This window comes from Lipotes vexillifer, unplaced genomic scaffold (genome assembly GCF_000442215.2).
Source record: "Lipotes vexillifer unplaced genomic scaffold, Lipotes_vexillifer_v1.1 scaffold1011, whole genome shotgun sequence".
Classification (NCBI taxonomy): Eukaryota; Metazoa; Chordata; class Mammalia; order Artiodactyla; family Lipotidae; genus Lipotes; species Lipotes vexillifer.
In genome coordinates, this window is record NW_006787698.1 from 136,489 (window position 1) to 157,352 (window position 20,864).

Sequence of the window (20,864 nt, forward strand, 5' to 3'; positions counted from 1 at the left end):
CTGCATAAAACCAGAGATTGAAATCAGCACAGATACCATTCCAGAAGCCAAATACATAAAAAAAAAAAAAAAAAAAAAAAAAAAAGAAATGGACATAGAAAGTTGTAAAAGTTTTGTGAAAAAAAGGAATCTTTAGAAAGGATATTTTTGTGTCATCAGGACTGGCTAAAATTGGAATAAATTTAGGTGAACAAGTTTTAATATGACAAGTAAGTTAGTGCAAGAGTAAAAATTGGTTGTTCTGTTAAAAGAACGAATATTTTGGGCTTCCCTGGTGGCGCAGTGGTTGAGAGTCCGCCTGCCGATGCAGGGGACGCGGGTTCGTGCCCCGGTCTGGGAAGATCCCACATGCCGCGGAGTGGCTGGGCCCGTGAGCCATGGCAGCTGAGCCTGCGCGTCCGGAGCCTGTGCTCCGCAACGGGAGAGGCCACAACAGTGACAGGCCCACGTACCGCAAAACAAAATAAAGAGCATCCTCATGTTAAAAAGAAAAAAAAAAAAGTCCAAATTAACAAGTAGGCTTTGGCTAAGAGACTATAAAAGGTGGACATGTTTTGTCAAAATAACCACTATGTTCAGTGTTGTCTTTATGAGTTCTTTTGTTTTAGGTACCTCTTATAGCTTTAATTTTCTATTAGCCTTTTGTAATGAATTAAGAAAAAAATTTTGACTTTTGGAGGCCCCTACATGCCAATTAATCCCATTCTGTTTGTTTCACATGGAAGCCCTCACTTTTAAGTGCACTTTCTTTTTAATTCTTAAAAATTTTTATTATTTTAAATTTTTTTTTTTTTTTTGCAGTATGCGGGCCTCTCACTGTTGTGGCCTCTCCCTCTGCGGAGCACAGGCTCCGGATGCACAGGCTCAGCGGCCATGGCTCGCGGGCCCAGCTGCTCCGCGGCATGTGGGATCTTCCCAGACCGGGGCATGAACCCGTGTCCCCTGCATCGGCAGGCGGACTCTCAACCACTGCGCCACCAGGGAAGCCCAAGTGCACTTCTTAAATGATCTTATCTAATTGGAATGTTCCTTATAACAACCATTGTAAAGCTAGGTTTTAATTTCCCTGAGGAATGGCAGCAGTTTGGTAGGACCCTAGCTGCAAATGGAGATTAATATACATTTCTGTTTGGCCATATTTTGGGGCTCCCAAGCCATGTTCTCAAGACATAAAATTTGTAGGTTGTTGTCAGTAAGATTTTGCCATTTTTACAGATATTTATAGCTTCTGGGACCACAGTTCCTAACAGGTGTACTGGAAGGTGGCATGCTTATTAACCATGTGGATTTAAGGATCTTATTTATTTATGTATGTATGTACCTTTCTTTCCTCCCTCCCTTCCTCCCTCTATTTCTTTCTTATACTTTCAGTCACTTGGAGTCAAACTAATACCTAAAAGGGACATGCCACTCAGTTGGAAACTGGTAGTTTACAATGTACTACACTGCATAGAAATTTTCTTGAGTTGGCAAGGTACCTTGTACCATTCCAACCCATTCTGTGACCAACTTATCCCAACATGGGAGTCTTTGAGTTAAGTGGCAAGTGTTCTAACAGTTTTTAAATTCTTGATCTGTGACCACCAATTTTTGTGGCTTTTTGGTTTCTGAGATCCATGTTACCAGTAGCCTTTATCTATAAAAAACAAGATAAACATGTTCACCAAAACAAACCAGCAGCAACCAAGACACACTGCTGCAGAAGTCCATGTACACCACCAGTAACTGCCAGCATGGGGGACTTCCCTGGTAGTCCAATGGTTAGGACCCTGCACTTTCACTGCAGGGGGCACAGGTCCAATCCCTGGTCGGGAACTAGGATCCAGCATGCCTCAGGGCATGGCCAAATTTAAAAAAAAATCCCAGCATGGACTAAATAAGGAGACTCCAGCAAATGGGGTCAATAGACTGGAACTGGGGAAAGGACTGTATCAGCAACCCCAGTAAAGGGGAAATGCAGGGTGCAACTTGTGAAAGGGATTCCAAACAAGCAGGAGATTGCAGACTGAACTAAGAACTAGGGACTAGGGTTCTGGATGGAACCATCTTCCAGCTCAAGCTGACCCACTAAACCCTTGACTGGAAAGTCAATTCGATTGGGAGTACAACAGAGAGCAGAGCTCAGAAATGAGAGGAACTGGGCTTCCCTGGTGGCGCAGTGGTTGAGAGTCCGCCTGCAGATGCAGCGGACACGGGTTCGTGCCCCAGTCCGGGAAGACCCCACATGCCGCCGAGCGGCTGGGCCCGTGAGCCGTGGCCACTGAGCCTGCGCATCCGGAGCCTGTGCTCTGCAACGCGAGAGGCCACAACAGTGAGAGGCCCGCGTATCACAAAATGAGAGGAACTTATCCACAACCCTCAGAAATGGTGAGAAAGACAGTGAACTTGAAAAAAGGTTTGCTGGTACCACGCCTGTGTGTGTGTTTTTTTAAATTAATTAATTATTTTTTGGCTGTGCTGCATGGCACACGGCATGTGGGATCTCAGTTCCCTGGGATGAACCTGTACCCCCTGTGGTGGAAGTGAAGAGTCTTAACCACTGGACCACCAGGGAAGTCCCCCACACCTCTGTTTCTGGTCATCTCTGAATACCATTGGAAAGTCCTTTGATCCCACTGCTGCCACCAAATCTGTTAAATAGCAAAAATTCACTGAGTAAATTTAAAGATCAAATTGGCTTTATTGAACAATTGATGAACTGGGCAGTGTCCCATCTGGCAAGTAGAAAGGCGCACCACTGAGCTTCAGAAAAGGAAAGGTTTTCAAAAGTGGAAGGGAAATTATTAGCAAAGAATGCATGGTTTCAGGCAATGCCGCCCTCCTAAGGGGGATGGAGGGGGCCTATCAAGGGGATTACCTCACTAGTGCTGAGCAGGAAAACCCAGATCGACTGGTTAAAGGTCACACTCCTGGGAAAGACTGAAAGTGCAATTTGGCTAGGTAGTAAGTTTTGGCTTGCTGACATGGGATTCAGCACAATTGTCTCTGGTGTCTCTTTTTAACACATGATGTCATAATCCATACAAGACAGGGAGGCTGCTGTCACACCCCCCACATCCCACTTGGGTTTATGCCCCATCAGAAGCCCCACCCTGCCCTCTCACAGGTACCAATATCCCAAACTTTTAAAAATCATTTCCTTTCATTTACTTTTAGTTTCATCAATAATTTTTCCTGTTTTATATTGCATATAGAGTCAAATGGTATGTATCATTTTATATCATGTCTTTTTTAAAAAATATCAGCTTTAACAGTCCACTTTTAAAATTTTATTTATCTTTTAATTTTAGCTGTGCTGGGTCTTCATTATGGCACAAGGGCTTCTCTAGTTGTGGCACTCAGGCTTAGCTGCCCCTCGGCATGTGGGATCTTAGTTCCCCAACCAGGGATCGAACACACGTCCCATGCATTGGAAGGTGGATTCTTAACCACTGGACCACCAGGGAAGTCCCTATCAAGTGTCTTTTACTCAAAAATGTTTTGCCGTCCACAGCTTGATAATTTATGCACTTTTATTAATCTATTTTTAAGCTTGTAGGACTATAGCATTTTCATGTAATGATTCAACTGTTAGGAGCTTTTTTTCCCCACATTTTTGCCATTGGGGCCAATGTTTGTAATAACATTCTCTTACAATATGTTTTTTTTTTTTTAATTTATTTTTATTTTTATTTTTTGGCCACACCACGGGGCATGTGGGATCTTAGTTCCCAGACCAGGGATCAAACCCACCAACCCCTTGCAGTAGAAGCTCAGAGTCTTAAGCACTGGACCGCCAGGGAAGTCCCTAAAATATTTTTTAAACTGTAATAAAATCTAATAAAACTCTCATAAGTTTATTTTCTGCCTTAGTATGCCCTGATCTCATCTTCATCTCAGCACACTCCAAGTTCAACTCCTTACACTCCACCAATATTCTTCTCCACTGCCCATGACCTACATGTCAGTTGATGGCAATACCATCATGCCAGTTTTTCCTGCACAAAATAACAGAGGCACTCTTGACTCTTCCTCTCACCCCACCTGCAAGCCATCAAGAAATTCTGATGGCTCTTACTTCAAATTCCATCCGGGCTCCAACCTGGCACATCATTGCCACTGCTACCAACCCCATCTGATCCACCACCTTAAGTGACAACATCCTAGAGTCTATTCTCAAGGTAACACAGGGACTTTGTAAAGCTGCCTCATCTGGCCACTTTTAGGCTCTATGTCACTCATGGCCAGTGTCAGTGCACCACAGCAGGTCAGTGCATCAGGACATGATGTGCCTACCCACCACCATTGCTCTCCTCTCACCTCTACTGTTCTTGCCACCAGCTCACTCTGCTCCAGAAACACTGGCCTCTGGCTGTCCTTCAAATATCCAAGGCCCACACCCTCCTTAGGAACTACATTAGTCTGCTTGGGCTGCCCTAACAAAGCACCAGAGACATGGTGGTTTAAACAACAGAAACTTATTTTCTTACGGTTTAGGAGGCTGGCCGTATGAAATGAAGTGATCAGCAGTGCTGGCTACTTCTGGAGGCTCTGAGGAGGAACATGTTCTAGGCATATCTTCTAGCTTCTGGAGGTTGCCAACAATCCTTCGCATGACTTGGCTTGTACAGAGATCACATCAATCTCTGCTCTGTCTTTACATGGTGAAGACATGTCTGTCTCCTGTGCAGGTCTCTGTGCCCAAATTTCCCTCTTTTTATAAGGATACACATCATTGGATTAGGACCTACACCAATCCAATATGACCACATCCTGATTACATCTGCAAAGACCTTATTCCAAATCAGGTTGTGTCAGTGATTCCAGGTGGACATGAAATCGGTGGTGGGGCAGGGGAGGACACACTACTTAAGTCAGTACATATGTATGTATTTTATGTGGGGGGCTGTGCCGTGTGGCACGAGGGATCTTAGTTCCCTGACCAGGGATCGAGCCCATGCCCCTTGCATTAGGAGCGTGAAGTCTTAACCACTGGACTAGCAGGGAAGTCCCACACATTTGTATATATTTTAATAATCCATTTAGGTATCAACTTCCAGTGTTATCTGAAATAGTTAGTTTACTCTTCCGCTATAATATTCCCTGGAATAAATGAATGAATGAAACTTCCATCTCCATATCCCTCTCATCCCCACTGTGCTACATTTCTTGGTACTACTGTGAAAGGTCAATGAAATCTAAAGGTAGATATGTTTCTGCTGAATTGTTGTTTCACTGAGGGTAAGGCTGGGAGGTGTTTCCCAGGATCCCCGTCTTTACGATTCCAGGTTACAATTCAGCAACAGCTTAACTCATATGAGATTTGGAAGGCACCAGTGAAGAAGTCATTCCTTCCAGGGTTTGGAACCACCATATACAGACAGACCAGTGCACAGGGGTTTGTGGGGCAACCAGGTAGGAGCTCGTGATCACCAGCCAGGTCAATCAAGTAAGTAATCAAACCAGATGCCAACTTTTTCTCTTCCATTTTCTAGGGGTCCTGGCTTCCACATGTAACCTCTATAAACCCCCATCATGGATCAGATTCTGTAGCCAGAAATCCACAGGGTTGGGTTCATCAAACATGTCTGATTGGGACTGTTCCACATGGGCAGAGCCAGAAGTCAAAAAACGGTGCTGGAACTCAGGCTCACCAGGTTGCCATGCATCTCTGTCTCCTGATGGTACAGAAGACCTGAGAATCATGGTTTCCACACTTCTGCTTTCCAGACCTCTTGCTTCTTCCTCATCTTAAGAACTTTAACTCAGAACCACTAACAGAAAGACTCTGGATATACAGTTTCCCACCTTACCCAAGCTGACAACACAATTCAGTAGAACCGTCTGGACAGGAGCTTTCATCTTCGTGCCAGCAAGTTGCACTTCTTAACTCAATTATCATGTCCGATTTCCAACCAAGATCATGGACATGAACAGAGGCCAAATTACAAACATAATCAGATGAGAATGTTATTTTCCAAGACCTTCCACAATTACTAATTCCTGAAAAACAAAGATATGGTATCTGCTAGCAACAAACAACTTGGAAGACACACCTTTCAGTAATGAAGGTGAATGGGGAGGGTAAATATTGAGTCAGAAAATTCCAGTATCTGTAACAGTGGACCAGGAAAGACATTTCAACAATACAGACCTCATATCATGATCACATATTAGGAAGATAATGCAAAGTAAGAATCAAAAGCTTTTCACCTAAAAATTATACCAAGTTACACATGAAAAAAAAAAAAAACTGAAAACCACCTATCATCCCTGGGTTCAAAAGACATCATAATGGGAATTCCCTGGCAGTCCAGTGGTTATGACTCTGTGCTTCTACTGCAGGCGGCATGCATTTGATCCCTGGTCAGGGAACTAAGATCCTGCAGGCTGAGCAGGGCAGCCAAAAAAAAAAGACACTGTAATGGAAATGAGGCAAGCTTTATATGACTGTATGATTATTTAAAGTTGGAGATAACAAAATATAAGTAGTACAGATGAAGTAGACATAGAGAGATAGTTATTATCTTAAGTATTCAGATCAGCAATATGAGCTAGAAATTAATACACTGGGATCCCTATTCAGGATGAGGCACTTACCAAGGCAAAACCATATTTATCTCTGTTAAAAGATTTCTATTGTGCTCTGAGTTTTCACGTACAAAGTAAGTGAAGTGCTGAAGGTTTTCCCACGTTTTCCCTCTCATAAGTTTTCTCTACAGTGTGCTGCTCCCATTACAAGTTTGAAGAGAGAATGAAGTCTCTCCCATGGTCCTTGGATTCAGAGTTTCTCCCCAGCGTGTATCCTCATGTGTCCTCGCAGGTTTGCGGGGTACCAAAAGGCTTTGCCACATTGCTGACATTCATAGGGCTTCTCCTCACTGTGCATTCTTACGTGCTTTCGTAAGGACGAGGGCCAACAGAAAGCTTTCCCACACTGTGTACATCTGTAGGCTCTCTCCCCACTGTGCGTTCTCATGTGTCCTCGAAGGGAGGCATGGCGAGTGAAGGCTTTCCTGCAGTGCTGGCATTCGAAGGGCCTCTCCCCAGTGTGCGTTCTCTCATGCTCCCGGAGGGATGTGGAACAACTGTAGGCTTTCCCGCATTCCATACATTCATAGGGTTTCACTCCGCTGTGCATTCTCACATGCTTTTTAAAATATCGCTGATGCCTGAAGGCTTTCCCACAGTGCTGACATTCATAGGGTTTCTCTTCGCTGTGTGTTCGTGTGTGTTCTCGAAGGGATGAGGAGCAACTGTAGGCTTTGCCGCATTCCATACATTCATAGGGTTTCATGCCACTGTGTGTTTTCACGTGTCTTCTGAAGTACTTGGGACAACTGAAGGTTTTCCCACATTCCTTACACATGTAAGGTTTCTCTCCAGTGTGCATTGTCACATGTCCTCCCAGGGATGCAGAATATCGGAAGGTTTTCTCACATTCCTTACATTCATAGGGCTTCTCTCCAGTGTGAGTTCTCACATGCCGTGCAAGGTAGGAATAATACATAAAGGATTTCCCACATACTTTACACACATGGATTTTCTGTCGATGGTGACCTCTCTCACGTCCCTTAAAGGATGAGGAACAAGTGAGAGCTTTTCCAGACTTCTTACACTCTAAAGACTGTTTACTACTGCCACTCTTCACATATCTCTTAGATGCTCTCCCAGCATCCTGATGTTTTTCGGGTTTCTCTACAATGTATGTTTCCCCAGGAGGATTTAGGCACAAGACACAGCTGCAGGCTTCCCCACATTCTTCACATGGATAAGGTTTGTGTCCAGGGTGAGATCTTTGCTGATTCTTCTGGAAAGAACAATCCCTGAAGACTTTTCCACACTTAGTGCATTTATAGGGCTGAATTCCAGTCAGATAACCCTTATGCACAGTATGATGTGTAATCTGGTTCAGGGTTTCTCCATATTGATGACCTTCATTACCTTTGCAGAGATGCTCCACCAAACCATTTCTGTTCAAAATGGGAAGAACAGTATTAGGGATTAATGATTATAACTGATTTCTTCATTAATGATTTATTGATGGTTGTTCATTATTATTTTCACTATGTATTTGCCATTTTCAAGGAATGGGTATGTTGTACGCACTGTCTGCATTGTGACAACATGTAACAAGCTTAATGCTCTGGCTGAGGGCTCAGTTTCTTACATACAGGGTTTCCTGGTCATTGTTTCCAACTGAATTATGTTTCAGATACCTCACATTTATGAAAGTATCCTCTTGTGAAAATTTTCCAAGTAAAAAATTGTTTAGCTAGGTTTATACCTTTTCTTTAGTTTCAAGTTAGTCTAACAGTCTGCAGAGATCCGCCTTCCCCTGTAGCTGTGCCACTCACCTGAAATCCCTCTCCTGAGTTTGGTGACCTCGGATGTTATGAAATATCCAGTTTTCTCCAAAAACAGAACAGGAATCATTTCTTGTGCATCTTACTATTTTCTTTTCACTGCATAGTTCATTCTCCAAAATATCCCATTGAGGACTTGATCCACTGGTTTTAACTTGAGGGCAAGAACCTGCAATAGTTGGTAACATAACTAAATCCTCGGGAAAGAAATGGTGGGATAAAGGAAAGAAAAGAGACCATATGCAGATTTCTTTCCATATACTGACCCAAAAATGTAAACACATTTTATAAGGAAAAATGGACACGGGAACAAAGAAAAACTCTGAGGACCCTGGCTATTTGGAACTTTGGCCATCGTACGAAAAATGAGTCAAAGTGGCAGCTTGTTCACTAAGAGATACTTCAAAAAGAATGGAGACTGATGTCGAGATTAGTATTTTCAGAAAAGTAAAGTAGCATGGAACTGGGTAAAATGCACATTCCCAAATGCTCCCTTTGTAAGAGGAGCTACAGAAAGACTTCCCAAGTGGGCAAGGATGGATGAAAACTCCAAGAGGGAAGCCAGGTTAATGACAAACATCACCTTCTCAAAGACAGAGTCATATTTCTAACAGGTATGTCCAAATATCACTCCCTGATCCAGAACCTTCTCCTCCCGAGAGGTGTGCCCTCCTGGTGATTGCAGGCACAGAGGCCCTAGACGAAGCCTATCTCCACTGACCCAGCTGCCACTGGGAGATCGGATGGTGTGTGGCTTCTGTCTTGCTCATGGAGAAAAGCTCCTCATGGGGAGGATAAAGGACAACAAGCCATCCATGAGATGGGCCAATTCTCTGGTCCTCAAGTCACTGACAATGGGTAAGTGTGGGTTTAATTGCAGCAAAATTATCATGTCAAATGTATACCGATCACAGTGTAACTTCCACAGGGTGAAAATCATAACGCTGCTCCCACTGCTCTAGGCGACACTGCAGACTATGCTCACATTTATAAAATTCGGGACCCTCAGGATTCTAATCAAGAGTGACAAAAAGTCAATCAATACAGTAAACTTTGTTTTCATAGAAAAGCTACCTGACCCTAGGTAGGTTTCATGAAAGGCTGGACTGTGCCTGTCTTTTTTCCAACATGTTCCCATCCTTGTTCCTAATAAGAAAGGACAACTGTAAGAAATATTTGTTCCCTAAAGACTAAGTGCAGGGAGGAAGCCATCCTCACCCACGGAGGCCAGGTTCCTGAAGGTCTCCAGCATCACATCTCTGTAGAGCTTCCTCTGAGCCGGGTCCAGCAAAGCCCACTCCTCCACGGTGAAGTTCACAGCCACGTCCTCAAAGACCACCGAGTCCTGAAACAGCCACAGTTTCTATATCAGCAAGGCCCCCTCTTCACCACTGTTTGTGGGAGGATGGGGAGGCCGACAGTCAGGAACCGGACTCAATTCCTAGAACTCCTGAGCTTACACTCTTGTGGGAAATGAACACACACAAGCCAATCAAATGCATTTTACTCAGTGATGCTAAGTGCTGGAAACTGAAGCAAAGTGTAACAGCAATACTTGATAAATACTCACACACACATAATTAGAAAGAATTGTTTTTACTGAAAGAGTATATCCTAAGGTATGATAAAGACTGAAAAATGAAATCATCATTCAGATAACATGGAAATGGATACCTGGCTTGGTCAAAAGCTATTACTACCTTGTCACCTCCAAGAACCGGAAACAGAACGTCAGTGCTGCTGGATCTGAATAACGCTTAACTTGAAGGCAAAAGCAGCAGGGAGTCTGGTCTAGCCCCCTCATATCCAACAGAGGCAGAGATACGACCCCCTGCCAAGATGAGATGGACACTAGGGGTATACAGGCAGTCCAGGGCCCAGGGCCTGGCACATCCACTGGGTAAGAAAAGGCCTGGTTCCTCAGGAATCTGTCAAGCCAGCGGGGCTTCTCAAATAAATAACAGAGTGCTCGGAATTCAAGGAAGAGGCCCCACAAACAAGAGCTGTTGAAGGATCTAATGGTAATGGAGTCAAGTTGACTTTAACAGGGAGAAAAAAGAACCTAATTATTATTTTTAGAGGAATATTGGGGACTTGCCAGGTGGCACAGTGATTAAGAATCTAACTGCCAATGCAGGGCACACGGGTTTGAGCCCTGGTCCCAGAAGATCCCACATGCCACGGAGCAACTAAGCCCATGCATCACAACTACTGCACCTGTGTGCTACAACTACTGAGCTCACGTGCCTCAACTACTGAAGCCTGAGTGCTCCAGGTCCCACGTGCCACAAATGCTGAGTCCACGTGCTACAACTACTGAAGCCTGTGCACCTAGAGCCCATGCTCTGCAACGAGAAGCCACTGCAATAAGAAGTCCACACACCTCAAAAAAGAGTAGCCCCTGCTCACCACGACTAGAGAAAGCCTGCCTGCAGCAATGAAGACCCAACACAGCCAAAAATAAATAAAATTTTAAAAAAAGCAATATGGGACCACACTGCGCTGATGATATAAACAGACACTGACAAAATTAAAAATTAGAGATTGTTTAAAACAAAAAATATGGTCTCAAAATCTGAAGGAAAAAAAATCCCCACAATATCAGCTACAAAGAAGGCAAGGTTACTTCAACTAGGGTTGCAACTGGGTTTGCTAATCACACACCTGATGAGAGGCTTGTATCAGAAATATATTTTAAGAACTCATATGACAACCATAAAAAAATAAAAGTATAAAAAACAAATAATACAGTTAAATAATGGGGCAATAAATGTGAATAGACAATTCTCCAAAGAAGATATACAAATGGCCAATAACCATATGAAAAGAGGCTCAATAGCATGAATAATTGGTGATCCATATACAAAATTGAACTGTGGAGAGACATTTCCCAACCCCTTCTATGAGGCTTGTATTACCCTGATACCAAAACAAGAAAAAGACATCACATGTAAAGAAATCTACAGAGCAGTATTCCATATAAATATAGACAAAAAAATTCCTCAAAAATATCCACAATCCAAATCTAGAGAAATATAAAAAGTACTAAACACCATCACCAAGAGGGATTTATCCCAGGAATAAAAAGTTTGGTTCAAAGAAACAAAGCATTGGTATCATATACCTTATTAACAAAGAACAAAAACCATATGATCACCTCAATAGACTTGGGAAAAGTATCTGTTAGAACATCATCTTTTCATGATGTTCTTCTCTAAGTGGAAAAGACCACAACTAGAAATATAAAAACCAGAAAGGAAAAGTTACACTGGTAAAGTCAAAGATAAAGTAAAGGTAGTAGATCAACCACTTACAAACCTAGTAGGAAAGTTAAAAGACAAAAGTAGTAAATTTATCTATATCCATAATAAGTAGTTAAGGAATACAGAAAACAACATATGCAAAATACAATACAAAAAATATTAAAGGACTTCCCTGGGGGTGCAGTGGTTAACAATCCACCTGCCAATGCAGGGGACACGGGTTCGTGCCCTGGTACCGGAAGATCCCACATGCTACAGAGCAACTAAGCCGGTGCACCACAACTACTGAGCCTGTGCTCTAGAGCCTGCAAGTGACAACTACTGAAGCCTGCGTGCCTAGAGCCTGTGCTCTGAAACAAGAAAAGCCACTGCAATGAGAAGCCTGTGCACCGCAATGAAGACCCAATGCAGTCAAAAATAAATAAATAAATAAAGTTAAACACAAGTGGGAGGACTAAAAATGCAGGGCTGTTAGAACTTAAGGTAATCATGTATATAGAAAGTTTGCTATGTATAAACCTCATGGTAACCACAAACTAAAAATCTATAATAGATACACACAAAAGAGAAAGTAATCCAGACATAACACTAAAGATAGTCATAAAATCACAAGAGAGCAAAAGAAGAGTAAAGGACAAAAAAAAGCTATAAAAACAACCAGAAAGCAATTAACAAAATGGCAATAAGTACATACCTATCCATAATCACTTTAAAGTAAATGGATTAAATGCTCCAATCAAAAGACATAGAGTGGATCCACCACAGGGCAGACAGCAGAAGCAAGAAGAACTATAATCCTGCAGTCTTTGGAATGAAAACCACATTCACAGAAAGAATGACAAAATGAAAAGGCCGAGGACTATGTACCAGAGGAAGGAACAAGATAAAAGCCCAGAAAAACAATTAAATGAAGTGGAGATAGGCAACCTTCCAGAAAAAGAATTCAGAATGATAGTGAAGATGATCCAGGACCTCAGAAAAAGAATGGAGGCATAGATTGAGAAGATGCAAGAAATGTTTAACAAAGACCTAAAAGAATTAAAGAACAAACAAACAGAGATGAACAATACAATAATTGAAATGAAAAATACACTAGAACGAATCAATAGCAGAATAACCAAGGCAGAAGAACGGATAAGTGACTTGGAAGACAGAACGCTGGAATCACTACTGAGGAACAGATTAAAGAAAAGAGAAATGAAGACAGCCAGAAACCTCTAGGACAACATTAAATGCACCAACATTCGCATTAAAGGGGTCCCAGGAGGAAAAGAGAGAAAGAAAGGACCCAAGAAAATATCTAAAGAGATTATAGTCAAAAACTTCCCTAACATGGGAAAGGAAATAGCCACCCAAGTCCAGGAAGTACAGAGAGTCCCAGGCAGGATAAACCCAAGGAGAAACACACTGAGACATACAGTAATCAAAATGACAAAAACTAAGGACAAAGAAAAGTTATTAAAAGCAACAAGGGAAAAAGGACAAATAACATACGAGGGAACTCCTGTAAGGTTAACAGCTGATTTCTCAGCAGAAACTCTACAAGCCAGAAGGGAGTGGCACAACTTATTTAAAGCGATGAAAGGGAATAACCTACAACCAAGATTACTCTACCCAGCAAAGATCTCATTCAGATTTGACAGAGAAATCAAAAGCTTTACAGACAAGCAAAAGCTAAGAGAATTCAGCACCACCAAACCAGCTCTACAACAAATGCTAAGAGAACTTCTCTTAAGTGGGAAACATAAGAGAAGAAAAGGACCTACAAAACAAACCCAAAATAATTAAGAAAATGGTAATAGGAACATACATATTGATAAGTACCTTAAATGTGAATAGATTAAATGCTCCAACCAAAAGACACAGATTGGCTGAACAGATACACAAACAACACCCATATATATACTGCCTATAAGAAACACACTTCAAAACTAGGGACACATACAGACTGAAAGTGAGGGGGTGGAAAAAGATATTCCATGCAAATGGAAATCAAAAGAAAGCTGGAGTAGCAATACTCATAGCAAATAATATAGACTTTAAAATAAGACTGTTACAAGAGACAAGGAGGGACACTACATAATGATCAAGGGATCAATCCAAGAAGAAGATATAATAATTATAAACATATATGCAGCCAACATAGGAGCACCTCAATACATAAGGCAAATGCTAACATCTATAAAAGAGGAAATCGACAGTAACACAAAATTAGGGGGGGACGTTAACACCTCACTTACACCAATAGACAAATCATCCAGACAGAAAATTAATAAGGAAACACAAGCTTTAAATGACACAACAGACCAGACAGATTTAATTGACATCATAGGACATTCCAACTGAAAACAGCAGATTACACATTCTTCTCAGGTGCACATGGAATATTCTCCAGGATAGATCACATCTTGGGTCACAAATCACGCCTTGGTAAATTTAATAAAACTGAAGTCGTCATCAAGCATCTTTTCCAACAACGAAGTTATGAGATTATAAATAAATTACAGGAAAAAAAAACGTAAAAAACACAAACACATGGAAGCTAAAACAATATGCTACTAAATAACCAAGGGATCACTGAAGAAATCAAAGAGGAAGTCAAAAAATAGGTAGAGACAAATGACAATGAAAAAACGATGATCCAAAACCTATGGGATGCAGCAAAAGCAATTCTCAGAAGGAAGTTTACAGCAATACAATCCTACCTCAAGGAACAAGAAAAATCTCAAATAAACAATCTAACCTTACACTTAAAGTAACTAGAGAAAGAAGAACAAACAAAACGCAAAGTTAGTGGAAGGAAAGAAATCCTAAAGATAAGAACAGAAATAAATGAAATAGAAACAAAGAAAACCATAGCAAAGATCAATAAAACTAAAAGCTGGTTCTTTGAGAAGATAAACAAAATTGATAAACCTTTAGCCAGACTCATGAAGAAAAAGAGGGAGAGGACTCATATCAATAAAATTAGAAATGAAAAAGAAGTTACAACAGACACCGCAGAAACACAAAGCATCATAACAGACTACTACAAGCAATTCTATGACAATAAAATGGACAAATTCTTAGAAAGAGGGGCTTCCCTAGTGGTGCAGTGGTTGAGAATCCGCCTGCCAATGCAGGGGACACGGGTTTGAGCCCTAGTCCGGGAAGATCCCACATGCTGCAGAGCAACTAAGCCCGTGCACCACAACTACTGAGCCTGTGCTCTAGAGCCCGTGAGCCACAACTACTGAGCCTGCATGCCGCAACTACTGAAGCCTGTGGGCCTAGAGCCCGTGCTCCACAAGAGAAGCCACCACAATGAAAAGCCCACGCACCGCAATGAAAAGTTGCCCCCACTTGCCGCAACTAGAAAAGGCCGCATGCAGCAACGAAGCCCCAACACAGCCAAAAAAAAAAAAAAAATTCTTAGAAAGATATACCCTTCCAAGACTGAACCAAGAAGAAACAGAAAATATGACAGACCAATAACAAGTAATGAAATTGAAACTGTGATTAAATATCTTCCAACAAACAAAAGTCCAGGACCAGATGCCTTCACAGGTGAATGCTATCAAACATTTAGAGAGGAGCTAACACCTATCCTTGTGTGTCCTATCCTTGTGACCCAGGAGATTAGAGGGGTGTCAGGAGCCAGGGGCAGAGACCAACATATATCTTATATAATCTCATAAGTCTTTAAACACAACTGGCCCTAAATGTGATGATTTGCCCTCAGACTTGAAAGCAAGGAAAAAGCGTCCTTTCAAAAGGAAACGGGGGATTTTCCCTGGTGGTCCAGTGGTAAAGAATCCACCTTACAATGCAGGGGACATGGGTTCAATCTCTGGCCAGGGAACTAAGATCCCACGTGCCGCAGGGCAACTAAGCCCACGCACCACAACTACTGAACCTGCGTTCTAGAGCCCACGAGTCACAACTACTAAGCTCATGCGCCTCAACTAGAGCCCACGTGCCACAAACTACAGAGCCCATGCGCCTTAGAGCCTGTGCGTCACAACTAGAAAGGAGCCCGAGCACCACAACGAAGAGCCCGAGAGCCACAACGAAAGATCCCGCATGCCACAACTAAGACCTGACGCAGCCAAAAATAAATAAAATAAGTAAGTAAGTAATAAATCTTTAAAAGAAAAAAGGAAACTGGGTTCAAAATGCTTCATGAGGGACTTCCCTGGTGGCGCAGTGCTTAAGAATCCGCCTGCCAAAGCAGGAGACATGGGTTCGAGCCCTGGTCCGGGAAGATCCCACATGCTGCAGAGCAGCTAAGCCCGTGGGCCACAACTACTGAGCCTACTCTCTAGCGTCCGCGAGTCACAACTGCTGAGCCCATGTGCCACAACTCCTGAAGCCCGCGCACCTAGAGCCCATGCTCCGCAACAAGAGAAGCCACCGCAATGGTCCGGGAAGATCCCACATGCCACGGAGCAACTAAGCCCATGTGCCACAACTACTGAGCCTACTCTCTAGAGCCCGTGAGCCACAACTACTGAAGCCCACGTGCCTAGAGCCCATGCTCTTCAACAAGAGAAGCCGCTGCAGTGAGAAGCCCGTGCACCACAATGAAGAGTAGCCCCCGCTCGCCACAACTAGAGAAAGCCCGTGCGCAGCAACGAAGACCCAATGCAGCCATAAATAAATAAATAAATAAATAAATAAATAAATAAATAAATAAATGTTGCAAGCTGACAGTTCATGCAAGATGTAGTTCTAGTACACTATTTTCACACACCTGCCTTAATAACAGGTGAACATGGGTTTCCCTGGTGGCGCAGTCATTGAGAGTCCGCCTGCCGATGCAGGGGACACGGGTTCGTGCCCCGGTCCAGGAACATCCCACATGCCACGGAGCGGCTAGGTCCGTGAGCCATGGCCACTGAGCCTGCGCGTCCGGAGCCTGTGCTCCGCAAGGGGAGAGGCCACAACAGTGAGAGGCCCGCGTACCGCAAAAAAAAAAAAAAAAAAAAAAAAAAAATAGGTGAACAGGTCACTCTTCTATGTACTTTATGGAGCCTGCTGAGCTTTGAAAATGGTCAAATACGGGAAATAATAAATAATCAGTATTAAGTTAAATGATCTTATTCTAGTGGATGTGATTTTTGTTTTTTAAGGCATATGAAGTGCTTTTCAAACTCTCATCCCAATGGAGCAAAATACCAATGAACAATTATTCCCCAGCAGGATCCATGTTAATGGAATCTCATCGTCAATCAAGTCTTCATCTCATCTATCTCCTTATCACTGAAGCATAAATTTCTCGAGAGCAACTGAAATACCAGTCTTGGAACTTTTTTGCATAATCTTCTTTTCATTCCTTCCTACTGTTCAACGGGGAACTGCTCCTCTTTACTTAACAGATATCTGTGTACACCACTGGGTTGCTCTGGGTCAAGAAGTGCTTCATCATGAGAGCTTTCAGGGTGTGTGGAATGGGAGAATATAAAAAACACATCTTCCCAATGCATCTGAGCAGAAGTGCTGGTTCCTATTTAAAGCCTGTCTCTTAACCTGCATATACCAGGATGGGAGCAAAAGATGCCTTAATATGTCACATGTCATGTGCTGGAGACAATGAGGTTGGTAAATGCCTGTTTATCCTCTATTCTGTGTTTTTATTATTTTTTTTACTTTTAATTAATTAATTTATTTTGGCTGCACCGCGTGGCATGTGGGATCTTAGTTCCCCGACCAGGGATTGAACCCCCGTCCCCAGCGTTGGAAGCGCAGTGTTAACTGCTGGACCACCAAGGAAATCTGTGTTCTGTGTTTTTAGTTGTTTAATAACTGAGGTCTTCTAAATGGTTTGTCATAAAACCACATTTCAAGTTTTGTTTCCTTTAAGAGAATCTTTTCAAGTATTCAAATGTGTTTATCACCCTGATCTCTCAATAATAATAGACACAAAAATCTCTCTAATGCTGACCTGTAGTACATTCTTGATTTTAAAAAACTGTTAATAGGGAACACTAATAGAGTAAGTTTCACCAGGAAAAAAATATTGTAATAGAAGAAAACATTTACCTTTATTAATTGCTCAAATGTTTGTGTATGTCACGCCCCAAAAGAATACGAAAATAATCACAGAATGAGATTTTTAGTAAGTTTCCAGTATACAAACTCATAAAAATAAATCTTGGTGTATTTTGAATCACTAGAAACAAGCAATTGAAAAGTAAAAATTTTCGGGACTGGGCCTCCCTGGTGGCGCAGTGGTTCAGAGTCCGCCTGCCGATGCAGGGGATACGGGTTCGTGCCCCGGTCCGGGAGGATCCCACGTGCCGCGGAGCGGCTGGGCCCGTGAGCCATGGGCGCTGAGCTTGCGCGTCCAGCAACGGGAGAGGCCACGACAGTGAGAGGCCCACATATCGCAAAAAAAAAAAAATTTTCGGGACTTCCATGGCAGTCCAGTGGTTAAGACTCCATGCTTCCAATGCAGGGGGTGAGGGTTCGATCCCTGGTTGGGGAACTATGATCCCACATGTTGCACAGTGTGGCCAAAAAAAAAAAAAAAAAAAAAAAAAAAAAATTTAAATTGATGCTGGGCAGGGGCCAGATGATGACACTTTGATGGGGCAGTGACCACTGGATATCTACAGGGGAATAAGAAATGTTTTTCCTTATAAGTGCATGTACAATAACCAATTCACTGTGGGCTTAACTATGAGAGACGAAAGTAGAATACATTGAGAAGTTACAGGAAAATGCATTATGACTCGACAATCGGGGGAGTTTTCTTATAGAGGAAAAATAGAGTAAGCTACAAAGGAAGATGGAGAATGTCAAGTCTATTAAAGTTAAGACGTGTCCATCAAATAGAATAGGGAGAACTGATGAACCACAATCTGAGAGAACATATTTGCCATACCAAGAAATGAAAAAGGTTGAATGTCCAGAGTATGTAAAGAAAGTATAATAAATCAGTAAATATACAAATGAATTACAGGTGAGAAAATGACTGAAAACTATTTCACAGAAGACGAACACCACTTATAAGAAGTGCTCAACCCCAATGGTTAACAGTAAAAACCAATATACAATCACAAGGAGATCCCACTTCGCATATTATGATGGACAAAATTAAGCTGGATACTCCTGAGCCAGGCTGGAACCTGGGAAGCTTTGCTGCAGTGCCTGCAACTGGACAACCATCTCCTCCAGCAACAAGATACAAAGAGACTATAAGGGACTAAAAAAACTGCATGGCAGGCTTGGGGCAAATTAGGAACAAGAAGATACAAAAAGACCAAAAAATCCAACTGCCACTTCTGAGTAGTCCGCAGCAGAAGCAGGGTATTGCCCATGCGCCTGGCACACAGCACCATCAAGTGGGTGGGCACACCACCCAAGCCACCCCTCCGGCACAGCTGCTGGACTAGAGCCCCCCCACCCAATATAAGAGAACGCAGCTCAGCCCCAACCCCTCCTCAGAGAGTGAGCAAGGAAACCTGTTGCTTGTTTTCGCTCCCTCCTGCTGCCACAGGAGCCCCAATAAAGCCTTGATTGGAATTTCTTGTCTGGCCTCTTATCAACTTCTGTTGATTCAAGTCCAAGAACCCTGGTCAGTAACACTCCAAGTGCTGGAAATGGCATAGAATCAACACTAGACTCCAGCCGGCCATCCACACTTCCTAGTATTTTGAAAATATCCATAATCTACAATCCTTCAATTTTCCTTCCACATGTAAAAAATTTATATTGCATTGGTATTTGGAGATAAAAATCAAGGAGTATAAATAATAGCACTGCTGATAAATCAAAACTAACCATGAGACAACCCAAGCCCCACAGAGCTGGATGGAGGATACCACCTGGTGACTCCCTTCCTCTGAAACCAGCACATGTGAAGCAGACTGGGGCCAGGAACCACGTAGAAGCCTTCTGTGTGCCATTACTGGTGTGGTACGGGTCATATTCACTTATTGCAGATTCAGCAGAAGCAAAATCAAAACGCTGCTTGGTGATGAGGGACAGGTGTAAAGCTGCAAAGAATAACAAAAAGACCAGGATGATGGGCACCTTGGGGGCCACTCACTGGGAAGTGCTACCAGCCAACCAAGGGAATAAATATCTACACCTTCAAGTAACGGAACAAAAGTCTTCAGTACTCACACTGAGTCACATGACCCAAGATTCCATCAAAGAAACAAAAGGGGAGAGCAGCCAAGTGTGAGCCGCTCAGATCAGCAGCCTGCTGCCCACGGTGCACAAGGAAACCCCAAGTCAGAAGGTCAAAGCCATCCGAGCTGGGGGGCTGGGATCCCCCTGCAGACACACAGCCTGGCTAGGCGCCCCCAGGGCAGGAGGAGGACCGAGCTCCAGAGCTCCACACGCCTGTGCTACCTCTCTCAGTGTGGAAATGCCTCCTCCTTCTGGGCCTCAATTCTCACTCAGGAGGAAACGCTCAAGTTGAAGTTCTGACGCAGAGAAAGTCTCCAATTCATCAGCAGCAGTTGAGCCCAAGGAGCCTTCCCTAAGTCTGACCTTCACAGACTCACTCAGGGTGCACACATCACACTCAATTCACCAACTCCTTGGATGAGGCCAAAAGCAAAGGTCAGGAAACAGCTGAGGACAACAAAACCTCGGCTGACAAACCACCCCCGGCCCTTCTGCAGGTGGTTCTACAGTCTGGAGGCCACATGTGTGGGGAAGGGTGGCAGCAAGGGCCCAGAGCACCTCCCTCACAGGCTCAGCTTGTCCCCGCCCCAGGTGATGCATCTACTTCAAGCACTGTGGGTCCTTTACAGAAGACAAAGACCCCTGTCTCAGTGTGTAAATGAGAACCTGCAGGATCACTGCTTCCTCCTGTGTTCACAGATAATGTAGGAGAGGGAAATTTTAGGGCATTTTTATGGTTTGAGCAACTGGTTACTGCTCATCACTTTCAGAAGACAGGCATCAGTTCACTAATATCCTCATGATGACAAGCTGTAACTCATTTAAAAAGAAGTGAGCAAGTCTCAGTAGCACTGGTCACATTCCACAGAATTTCCATTCACCTCTGTTGTCCAGGTAATAACAGTTAGTGGACCAGATTCAGACAGTGTCAGAACTCTGCACTTTGCATGGAAGAGTCATTACAATTTCTCTGAATCTTTTAAATCCATCTCTCCACCCATTTCACATGAAGGGGTGGGACTGCCTGCATTTCCTGAAATTCTAATGGAAGAGAAAACATTTTCTGTACTGAGACACTTCTCCCCAGAGGCATCTCTGGTTAAGGCCCAAAGGCCCAGAATAATACAAGTCAGCAGGA

General features: G+C 43.0%; 1 protein-coding gene across 1 annotated transcript in view; it reads right to left on the minus strand.

The window, feature by feature from the left end:
* Positions 1 to 6,760: 6,760 nt before the first annotated feature.
* LOC103072867 (zinc finger protein 77) overlaps positions 6,761 to 20,864 on the minus strand; it is a 21,961-nt gene continuing 7,857 nt past the window's right edge. Inside the window, exons 2-5 of the mRNA XM_007460719.1 lie at positions 10,054 to 10,106; positions 9,564 to 9,690; positions 8,337 to 8,514; positions 6,761 to 7,952 (exon numbers count right to left, since the gene is read on the minus strand). Coding sequence (XP_007460781.1) covers positions 6,761 to 7,952; positions 8,337 to 8,514; positions 9,564 to 9,690; positions 10,054 to 10,106 — 1,550 coding nt within the window. The remainder of the gene's footprint in view (positions 7,953 to 8,336; positions 8,515 to 9,563; positions 9,691 to 10,053; positions 10,107 to 20,864) is intronic.